The sequence below is a fragment of the Nomascus leucogenys genome, chromosome X (assembly GCF_006542625.1).
Source record: "Nomascus leucogenys isolate Asia chromosome X, Asia_NLE_v1, whole genome shotgun sequence".
Lineage (NCBI taxonomy): Eukaryota > Metazoa > Chordata > Mammalia > Primates > Hylobatidae > Nomascus > Nomascus leucogenys.
Genome location: NC_044406.1, coordinates 20,674,089 through 20,686,316, shown reverse-complemented (window position 1 = coordinate 20,686,316; position 12,228 = coordinate 20,674,089). Strand labels below are relative to the sequence as shown.

Genomic DNA, 12,228 nt, shown 5'->3' with positions numbered 1-12,228 from the left:
ACAGTTAGAAAGAATGAATAAGACCTAGTATTTGATAGCACAACAGGGTGACTATAGTCAATAATAATTGTACATTTTAAGATAACTGTACTAATATAAGTGGATAAATGCTTGAGGGGATGGATACTCCCATTTTCCGTGATCTGATGATTATGCATTGCAGGCCTGTATCAAAATATCTCATGTACCCCATAAATATTTACAACTACTACGTACCAACAAAAATTATTTTAATTAAAAAACAAAAGCAAAAAACAAAACAAAGTTAGGGCTTCCCCATCATCAAACCAACTGCAAACATTTATCTCTAAAAATTATTCTTAGCTCATGGGCCATACAAAAACAGGCAGCAGGTGAGATTTAGCCCACAGGCCATAGTGGCCAAACCCTGACTTAGACGGTTGTGAGTTTCAGTGACTGCTTGTTATGATTAAAACCAAGCAATTCATCTTAAGCTAAATTGCTAAAAATAAACTCCTAAGCCCAGCAGTGGCATGCAAATATAGTTCCAGCTACTTGGGAGGCTGAGGCAGGAGGATTGCCTGAGCCCAGAAGTTCAAGTCTCTAAAAAAATTAAAAAGGAAAGAAAAAAAAAACTTGTATAAATCCCTTTCTAGAATAATTGTATTACTCATTTATGTCTAATAGGATAATTATGTCAGACTAACAAATTAATTTATATCAGGTTAATATGAAACTAATAGGAAACCCAATTGTTGATACTAGTTGGTAAACTCATACCTTCTCCCCAACTACAAAGAAGTCTATGAATATGTCATTCTGTTATCATTATCATTATATTTAGCTAACATTCATTGAGCACTTACTATGTCCTAAGCACCTTCTATTCATCAGTTTTTCCCCATGGCAACATAGGAATTATTAGCCCATTTCACAGATGAGGATAATGAGACTTATAAGCATTATGTACTCGTACGAGGCCTGGTCTGTCTGACTTCAAACCAGTTCGCCTAAGCATTATATTATACTGTAGACATTACTGGAAGTCAAGAAAGGGCACCTCCTCTCTTTTCAAAACCGAAACTTGGACATATTTCCATAAAATGCATATTCTTTTCCTTCAAATTTGGGGTATTTCAATTAAGCCCTAGTGTTTAACATAAACTTGCTGGTTGGCCTACTTGCCTGAGGAAACAAGTGAAGGGGAAAGCACCTCTATTGACCTAACTTGGCTACCTGTAGTAGGTAAAATTATGGCCAAATCCTAATCCCCGGATCCTGTGAACGTGTTACATTACATAGTAAGAAGGACTTTGCAGGTGTAATTAAGCTTAAGGACCTTAAAATAAAGAGATTATCCTGGATTATTCAGGTAGGCTCAATCTAATCACAAGCCCTTAAAAGCAGACAACCTTGTTTGGCTGGAATCAGAGAGATGCAACAGAGGAGGAAGTCGGAGAGGAGGAAGGGTGAGAAGGATTTGACACGCTGCTGGCTCTAAGATGTAGGGGCAATGTGCAAGGACTGCATAAAGCCCTCTGAGAACGAAGAGTGGCTTCCAGGCGATAACCAGCAAGGAAGTAAAGACCTTACCCCTACAACCAGAAAGAACTGGATTCTGCCAACAACCTGAATCCCCTTGGAAGGGGATTCTTCCCAGAGCCTCCCCATAAGAGCCCAGCCGGCTGACACTCTGATTTCAGCCTTTATGAAATCCAAAGCAGAGAAAACAACCAAGCTACCCTAGACTTCTGACCTAGAGAACTGTGAGATAATAAATCTGTGCTGTTTTAAGCTGCTTAGGTTGCAGGAGTTTGTTACAGTAGCAACAGGAAACTGAAACACTACCCGAAGAACCCAACATTTGTAGGTCAAGAGGGGAAAATCCAGGTGGGTGCCTTGGCTTCTAAGTAACACTGGACTGAATCATAATATATACAAAAGATAACGTGTATTCCTAGAGCTTGTCCCTTCTCTTTTTGTTCTTCCCAACTCCCCTCTCTTTAAAGTAACAAACTTTTAAAACATTCAGGTAAGGGCCATGCAGGGAAAATGTTCCTAACTGCTGGTAGACAAAGGTAGACAAAGCAAACCAAACAACCAGTCTCTGAAACTAGACCTTAATGGGGCTTCCGAAGCTTCAACAAGAATAACGAAAACATCTTATTTCAGACACATGATCTTACCATTCCTGACCTCCCAGGGCTCTTATTGATTCTAGGGCATGTACGGAGCCTTGATAATACCCAGAGCTGATATTAAGCAGCTGCACCAGTAGAGCCTACCAGTTGTTGATGCTGTTATTTCTTCTGTTTGTTCAGGGCCCATGCCAAACCAGCTGCTAAACATTTTGTATATTTCCCGTATTACGTCCAAGTTTATTATATATTTAGTTTTACTATTCTCTAATGTAAGGCTACATGTGCTAGTTTTAATATGTGTTTGCGAACTTTTTTACACTCCTCCCATTAAGAGATGGAATCTAAATTCCTCTCCCCTTGATTATGGGTTAGCCTTAGTGACTCACTTCTAAAGAATAATATGCAGCAGAAATGACAGTGTGACCTCCAAGGCTAGGTAATTAAAGGTGATACAACTTCCCCCGATGCATACAAGCACACCCTCCCTCCCTCCCTTTCTCAGAAAAGCTGCTCTTTGAAGTTTCTCTATCAATCAACATGCTGTAAGGAAACCCAACATACATGAAGAGCCCATATGTAGATGTTCTAGTCAACAGTCAGCATAACCATTAGACATGTGAGAGAGGTAGCGTTCCATATGACTCCAGCCCCAGCCACTATCTGACCGTAACTACATGAAAGACCATAAATGGCCAGGTGCAGTGGCTCATGCCTGTAATCCCAGCACTTTGGGAGGCTGAGGTGGGCAGATCACCTGAAGTCAGGAGTTCGAAACCAGCCTGGCCAACATGGTGAAATGCTGTCTGTACTAAAACTACAAAAATTAGCTCAGCGTGGTGGCGGGCACCTGTAATCTCAGCTACTCAGGAGGCTGAGGCAGGAGAATCGCTTGAACCTGGGAGACGGAGGTTGCAGTGAGCTGAGATCACGCCAATGTACTCCAGCCTGGTGACAGAGTGAGACTCTGTGTCAAAAAAAAAAAAACAAAACCACAAACAAGAACCATGCAGCTGAGCCTAGTGACCCCCAGAACCATGAGAGACAAAAATAATGACTGTTGTTTCAATACTCTAAATTTAGGGGAGGTTTGTCACACAGCAATAGATAAATGGAATGCTGAAAAGCTGGCTATCCACAGACTAAGTCCAACCCAATGGGCTGAATCTTCCCAGAAAACTGTTTTGCTTGCCCAACACAATGGCTTAACAAACTACTGAATTGGAATTCCTTTAAGTGGGGTGTGTAATTACTAGTTTTCCACAGTCCCCACTACTCCCTGTTGTTTACACCCACGTAGGTCAACCATTTGTTAACTGACTGGCCCCTGAAGGCATCTGAGTTTGCACAGCTTATCTCCCAACAAGATTTTAAGTTGCTTATGGGCTTTGACTGTTGTCCAAATGGTAAGTGCTAAACAGAAGATCACTAAATCCATTAAAATGAATTTATTGCATGTATACATCCACTTCAATAAACAGAGAATATCATTCAAGTGCTTTAAATTCTTCTTACTATGTCTTTAGGGTGCTTCTGCAGTCTGTGTTTGAGAAAGGATTTGGTGGATAAGGTAGGGAGAGGTCGCATAGAAATTTCAAATCCCAAAATAATGGGAATGAAATTATACTGGAAAATGAGATACATAAAAGGAATATAATACCAAAATACAAGAATCTGAAGAAAAAGACACTGGTACACCTATTTCTTTGGACCATATAAAATAGATATACATCAGGCTAAAGTTTTACATTTTTCTTATCAACTCTTACAGATAGTCTAGGGAATATGGAATGGAAAAGCCATAGTGTATTTATTGCTTTCTTATTAATATCCTGCAGATTATATCACTCCCATTCCATGCTATAGATAATGCTTTTGCAAACAAAAGTTCTGGGCAGGAACATAATTTATAAAGACATTTAATGTATTTTTACATGTTTTTCAAAAGACAGAGAATTCAGACATGTTTGGTCACAGTAGAATGAGAGTGAATTAATAGTGAGGCTGGCTTAAAATAATTTCTGTCGAAGAAGGTGATCCTGAGGGAAAGAAATTACTTTCAACTCAAGCCGAGCAGTAAGTAAATCCTCTATTTTTAAGCAAGCTGATGAAGTGACAATTCTGTGAACCAACCCCTAAATATGTACCTTCAGGGATGACCGCCCAATTAATTTCATTCTTGCTGACATTTCCCATTGCCTTAGAAACTTCTTAATGCACATTAGTGCAGCTAAAATGGATTCCATGAGAATGAAAGATAAAGGGTCTTTATCTCCTATACCCACAAAGAAGCAAAATGTTATTTCAGGGCTTTGTGAAAATATAATCATGATGCTGTTCAAAGTAAACTAGTGTAGAAGAGCTACTCCAGAATGATCCCCACTCGATTAACTCATGAATTTTCAGGCCTGAAAGATGTCAATTCAAGCCAATGAGTATCATGAGGCTAAAATTCTCTACAATGCCTGAAAAGGACCAGCCAGATGTTTCCTTTAAAAAAAAAAAAAAAGAAAAGGAATTTACTCATATCCCTTTACTATGCAAAGAAGACTTTAAATTTCTAAATGTTACTTCCCTGAAATAGATATACAGTCTGAGGAAACAAGAATTACAAGCACTGCACTGATTTCCATTTCTGGAGAACTTTTCCCAAAAGTTAGCCAATTTAATACCCTTGTGAAAGAGCTATTTGTTTTTCAATGACAGAAAAGAAAACCACACAAATCTCAGTTTGCCTAAGCCCACAAAGCCAGTGTATTTCTAAGGCATGAATAAAATATTAGAAATAGTTAAGACCATTAGAATCTGACAGTTCATCAGTATCCTAGGATGATGTTAAAGATAACACATTTAGGAGTTTTTCAATTACTAATCCAGGCCTTTCTACACACCTAAATGAATAATGACAGTTTGAAATCAAACAATTAGACTGACTGTATTGCCAATATGCAGGAGCCCCTGAGAAGACCCTGAAAATTCACCAAAGAGTTGGTGAAACCCTTCAATTTTCCACAGATTTTTTTAAAAAAAGAGTTGGAACTGATCTGAAGCAAATATTAAAGGGTGAGATTATATAGATCCGTGACTACCGTATTACATGTAGATGGTCATAGGGATACTGGAAATCATTTGCCGAAGTCATCAGATTTGAGTATTGGATTTAAGACGCCTAAATCTAAAACTATTGAATAATTTAGATTGGGAATGAAACAGGATAAGTGGACTGAGAAATAACGTGATGAGAGGAAAGAACCAAAGACAGTGGAGCAAATGGCTTTAAACCATTATCTATCATTTTTCAAAGCAGTTCTAAAGCCTTCTGCTTTTTTCCTTTGTGCTTTTGACTGGAGTCAGGGTTAGGTAGGGAAGAGATTCAGCTTTAGGCCTACCTCTTAAAGTCAGTAACCTCCAACGAATTTTTCAGGTGCATATTATAGGAAGGTTTGAAGGGCAGAGAGCAGGGATGGCCGGATGGAAACATAAGAGGGAGAAGTGGTAATCACCACTTAAGCCAAGAGAAAGCACAGGGGCTCAGAGTTTCCAGAAGCCAGGACAGAACAGGGACTTGAAAGGGAGAGGAGCAAAAGACTAAGCAGCATAAAAACAGCCAGTCAAAGAACTAAAAATTCTCTTAGAAATTCTAAGAGAAAGCAATCTGTAAAAGAAGTCAAGAAAATAATCTCATTTACAATAGCTACAAATAAAATAAAATACCTAGGAATAAACTTAACTAAAGAAGTGAAAGGTCTCTACAAGGAAAACTATAAAAACATTGATGCAAGAAATTGAAGAGGACACAAAAAAGTAGATATTCCATGTTAATGGATTAGAAGAATCAATACTGGGAAAATGCCCATACTACCAAAAGCAATCTACAGAGTCACTGTAATCCCCACCAAAATATCAATGACATTCTTCACAGAAATAGAAAAAAATTCCTAAAATGTATATGGAACCACAAAAGATCCAGAATAGCCAATGTTATCCTGAGCAAAAACAATAAAACTGGAGGAATCACATTACTTAACTTCAAATTATACCACAGAGCTATAGTAACCAAAATGGCATGATATTGGCATAAAAACAGATACATAGACACAAAGATCTGAATAGACATTTCTCAAATGAAGACATACAAAAGGCAAACAGGTATATGAAAAGGTGCACAACATCAATGATTATCAGAGAAATGCAAATCAAAAATTACAATGAGATATCATCTTACTCCAGCTAAAATGGCTTTTATTCAAAAGACAGGCAAAAACAAATTCTGGTGAGGTTGTTGAGAAAAGAGGACGCTTGTACTCTGTTACTGGGAATGTAAATTAGTACAACCACTATGGAGAACAGTTTGGAGGTTCCTCAAACAACTAAAAATAGAGCTACCTTACAGTCCAGCAATCCCACTGCTGGGTATATACCTAAAAGTAAGAAAATCAGTACATCGAAGAAACATCTGCACTCCCATGTTTATTGTAGAACTGTTCACAATAGCCAAGATTTGGAAGCAACCTATGTGTTCATCAACAGAAAAATGGATAAAGAAAATGTGAGATATATATATATATATACACAATGGAGTGCAATTAAGCCATAAAAAAGAATGAAATCCTGTCATTTACAACTACATGGATGAAACTAGAGAATATTAAGTGAAATAAGCCAGCCCCAGAAAGAAAACTTCACATGTTCTCACTTATTTGTGGGAGCTAAAAATGGAAACAATTGAACTCATGGAGATAGAGAGTAGAATGAGCCTGAGAAGGGTACTGGGTTGAGGTAAGTGGGGATGGTTAATGGGTACAAAAATATAGTTAGATAGAATGAATAAGATCTACTATTTGATAGCATAACAGGGTGACTACAGTCAACAACTTACTATAGATTTAAAAATAACTAAAACTGTATAATTTGATTGTTTGTAACATAAAGGATAAATGCTTGAGGCTATGGATACCCCATTTACTCTGATGTGATTATTACACATTCTATGCCTGTATTGAAATATCTTATGTACCTCATAAATACGTACACCTACTACGTACCCACCAAATTTTTTTAAAATTTTTGAATGGTCAACTTAGTAGAAAACTAACGAGGAAAACCCAGTCAGAAATTTAAAAGAGAGATCCTGTAACTGAAATAGTAATAGAAGAGCCAAATAAGCACTCCACACATCCCTGGCTGACTGGGAAACTAGGCACACGTGCAGGGAAGACCAGTGAGGGCCTGGTGGAAGGTGAAATTGAAGGTGGACTGAGAACTGGCTATAACTTTGAAGGTGCTCCCAACCCACACACAGAGCAACTGGCAGAGGGTAGAAGCCCTATAGACTCAAGGTGTTTAAGCACAAGCTCTGACCTAATCACTGATTGAGCACTAAGCTATGTAGACACAGGGACAACCATCAGGAAGTGAGGCTAATAACTACAAATAAGAGTTAAAAAACTGAGTGGAGACATCGACAGCTGCATACCACAGAGAAGATCTATTCGGCAGTATAAGTTAGGACAGTTACTTTGGGTTTTAAAAAAAAAAAGCCTCAGAAAAATAAATCAGAATCCAGAGTTGCTACAACATACTATCTAAACTGTCATTAGCAACAACAACAAAAAATGTTATGCAAAGGAAAAACTGTAAAAAAAAAATTAATTAATTAATTTTAATAAAAGGCAGTCAATAGAAACTAACTCTAGTTAGTTTGAGCCCACATACTAGATTTAGCAAAAACTTGAAAGTGGCTATTATAGATGACTTTGAAGAATTAAAATAAACTTTATTCAAAGAATTAATAGAAAATATGATGACAATGACTTAACAAAGAATCACAACAGAGAAACAGAAACTACAAAAAACAAACAGAAATTCCGGAGTTGTCAGCCATAAAAAGGAATGAAATAATGGCATTTGCAGCAACCTGGATGGAATTGGAGACCATTATCCTATGTAACTTAGGAATGGAAAACCAAACATTTTGTGTTCTTACTCATAAGAGGGAGCTAAGCTATGAGGACACAAAGGCATAAGAATGATACAATGGACTTTGGAGACTTGGGGGGAAAGAGTGGGAAGAGGGTGAGGAATAAAAGACTGCACACTGATACAGTATACACGTACACTGCTCGCGTTATGGGTGCACTGAAATCTCAGAAATCACCACTAAAGAACTTATTCATGTAACCAAACCACCATCTATTCCCCCAAAACCTATTGAAATTAAAAATAAGTTAAAAAATAATAATACAATTAAATTAAAAAAGAAATGCCAGAGTTGAAATCCAGATCAATAGAAATTATCCAATCTGGAGAACAGAGAGAAAAAAGGCATTGGAGAAGTGGGCTTAGCAGAACAGAATCCAGTCCCAGGAATCAAAAGCACCAGCAGACAGAACAAAACGTGATCCAAACCTAAGCTGGAGAATTTCTCAGTTGTAAGCCTTTTATTTTCCTGTAAAATGGGGATAACAGTACCTATACCACACAGAATTCATATGAGGATAAAATGAATTAAAAATTGTAAAGCATTTTCTGGTACAAGTAAACAAATAATAATTGTTAGCTGCTACCATCATCATTGTCATCATCACTGACATTTTGCTAAGGGATGAAATCATAGCTGGCGGGCTCTGGGCCTAAAAGTTCCTAAGGAAACTCTCCTATCTGTAGGAAAAACTCCTATAGGCAGCTGAGAGGAAGGCAAATAAATCATAACTGCTATTAGATAAAAACAATATAGCTGTCAGTTCTTTGATAGGCATTACCTCAACAAATATTTTCTAGTTGCTTCTATACATTTACTTTGACATTTCTAATCATAGTTTTTTTAAGTATTTATTCTTTTTAAAGATCTTCAAAAGTTACTACACGAATGTAAAAATCCAGAGAAATTATTCCCTCTACATATATTCATAACTAGATCTAGAAATAACTTTAATGTTTGCATCCTAATAAGCCTTCTCTTGATATGTGTTGATGCTAGAAATGGGGGACCTGTAATTAGACTTAAGATCTGAATTACATAATATAAAAAATAAGAGTTGGCAAAACATGACATAGATTTTGCTAAAACAAGTTCACTGGCAAGCCAGCTACTCTGACTTGAGGGGAATTACAAAGTTTAATCTAAAGAGACTCCGCTTCTTACCAATGTATTTATCTATTTAACTTTTTTTTTTTTTAATACTCACTCTGTTTTTGGAACGGCTTTTCTTAGCCAGAAGAAATCAGACTGTGCTAAATACTTGCGAGTTTGTAGGACGTTGCCAAAGTAGTCGGATTCTGAAAACTTGATCTGAATAAAACAAATCACAACATCATTGTTCTAAGTAAAGATAAAAGATGGCTCTAAAAAAATACTTCAGCATAGGAAGGAGCACCTAGCAGAGAAGCTGCAGCAGTCACAGCCTCTCTCAGCTGTTATCAGTTAACCCAGAATTCACAAAGCCATGAAATTTAGTCTCAGTGATTTTCTGTTAATGTAAAAACTTCAAAAATCAATATAGTCATTTCTGGATCACAGGAAAAACACAACTGCAGTCATTTACAATGCGTTCCATTTACTTTCTAATTGAAAAATCTACTTTAACCTTTACAAAACACATTATCTTAGGTTTGAAATTTCTTAGCTCACGAGTCCTTGATCTTTTTTAAAATGTGTACTTTATTTGTCATGTAAGTTTTTTTTAGTAACATGCAGTTTAGTTGGCTGAAAACTCATTTAGCTTATAGACAATGATTTAGTCAAATAATTGGTAGTTGTTCATAAAGGAAAAAAATAAATGTGATTCAGGGACCTATTTTCCACCATAAGCACAATGAAGTCACTAGAATAATTATTAACAGAATGTGTCTGTTAACACTCAAAAAGTCTCTGGTCACTACATATTAACGAAATTACAGAGGCAAATCATAGATTATAGCTTGCATGGGAACACAGAAAGTTGGTAGCAGCTCACAACAATGCTGTCTATTAAGACAGGAAAACAGACATAATTGATTTTTTAGTTCCTTTTCTTGTTTTGGAAGGAGAATGGCAGACAGTTTCCATTCTATAGGCACTCCATCTACAAAACTAGCAATACCTAACCTAGCTATTTATTGTAAATATGATCTGTGGAGCTGTTAATGCAATAGTTTGTAGTGACCTCCAATGCTTGGGTTTTTAAATATATTACTATGGAAATTAAGAAAAATACACATTTGAATAAGGAGATAACCAAGGGTAATCAAATTCTTATTAACTGTAATTTTTATAATTTTAATAGTCTTTTAAAAGCAAAAAGTAAAATATGCATGTATATGAAACCCACAGGCATTACATTATAGATATAAATGTATATATGCAATGTGATGGTAATAGGCTCGACAGTCACCTACTTGTTGACCAATGTCTGGCTCACATTTAGCTCCTCCCTAACACAGAGTGGGTACCCATGTCCGTGGAGAAGTCTTTGTTAAGGAGTCATCTAACAATCTTTCCAGGAGACCAAGCGAAAATATAAAGGAAGGAGTAAAATAACTGAAGGCACATGGAGAAAGGCAGAAATAAAAGTATCGATTCCTGGCATCCTCTGTGTTCTGCTTGGCCAACAAATTATAAAGCTATGACTTTAAATTGTCCCTCAAACTGCTTACACAGGGGAGAGGGGCTGATAAACAAATTGTGGTATATTCACATAATGGAAGGCAATACAACAGTTTAAATGATTGTTCTGTATGCATGAGCATGAAATAATCTTAAAAATTATGCAGAGTGAATAAGGTAAGTTATATCTATGAGGAAATTTAAACTTTTTAAACATGCAAAACAACACTGTATGCTGTTTATGGACGCGTACCTATGTAGGAAAAGCATAAAGAAAGGCATGGGAATAACAATAATAAGACTGAAGTCAAGGTAGTGTTTATATGCAGAGATGGAGATAGACGCAGAGGAAGGATATTAGATCAAGGAAGATTACAGACAAAATTTCAAATGCATCTGTTTTGTTCATTTAAAATGTGTGTGTGCATGTACAAAGCTAATATGGCAATATGTTTAATATGTGTTAAAATAGATGTGTTCAAATTATTTTACTCATGTTCCAACATTTGAAATGCTTCATAATAAAATCATATATATATATATATATATATATATTTTTTTTTTTTTTTTTTTTTTTGAGACAGAGTCTCGCCCTGTCACCCAGGCTAGAGTGCAGTGGTGCAATCTCAGCTCACTGCAACCTCCACCTCCCAGGTTCATGCGATTCTTGTGCCTCAGCCTCCCGAGTAGCTGGGATTACAGACATGCACCACCATGCCCAGCTAATTTTTATATTTTTAGTAGAGATGGGGTCTTGCCATGTTGGCCAGGCTGGCCTTGAATTCCTGGACTCAAGTGATCCGCCCACCTTGGCCTCCCAAAGTGCTGGGATTACAGGTGTGGGCCACCACACTGGCCAAAATCTTGTAGTTGATTGTATTTTAAGATAAAGGTTTTCTTTTAGCCTCAGAAGAAACAGAGTAAGCACCTTGTTATATAAAGCAACCTTACTAGCAATCCTAAGGCATTCCCAGATCATATGGTTAAAAGATGTGTCCACTGTTCAACCCTTTGCCTTTTTCAGCTTTTGTTTCCAAGACAGCTCTGTCAAAACCTTCAGAATATGATTGTAACTGATAGAAAATTCAGGTATGTTCTTGGGTTCAGAACACATTCTGGGAAATTCTCTCAGAGGAATTTCCTTCAAAAATATTAACTTTTTAAAAATAATATCAATGGGGTCAGTTTTTGCTTTTAGAAAACTTGCTAATTGTGATACTTTCATCACTGTTCCATCTGAAAAAAAAAAAATCCCTTGACATTCAGGTTGGTCTACAGACATTAAACAGAAAGCCATCTCAAAACTTTCTAAAGGGCCGGGTGCAGTGACTCACGCCTGTAATCCCAACACTTTGGGAGGCCAAGGCTGGCAGATCACTTGAGGTCAGGAGTTCGAGGCCAGCCCAGCCAACATGGTGAAATCCCATCTCTACTAAAAATATGAAAATTAACCAGGTGTGGTGGCACATGCCTGTAATCTCAGCTACTCCGGAGGCTGAGGCAGGAGAATCACTTGAACCTGGGAGGCGGAGGTTGCAGTGAGCC

At 37.1% G+C, this 12,228-nt stretch overlaps 1 protein-coding gene across 2 annotated transcripts in view; it reads right to left on the bottom strand.

The window, feature by feature from the left end:
- Positions 1–12,228, bottom strand: part of PHEX (phosphate regulating endopeptidase homolog X-linked) — a 220,776-nt gene that overhangs the window by 65,288 nt on the left and 143,260 nt on the right. For both annotated transcript variants that reach the window (XM_030806771.1, XM_003261145.4), the window contains exon 14: positions 9,287–9,390. In XM_030806771.1, coding sequence (XP_030662631.1) covers positions 9,287–9,390 — 104 coding nt within the window. The remainder of the gene's footprint in view (positions 1–9,286; positions 9,391–12,228) is intronic.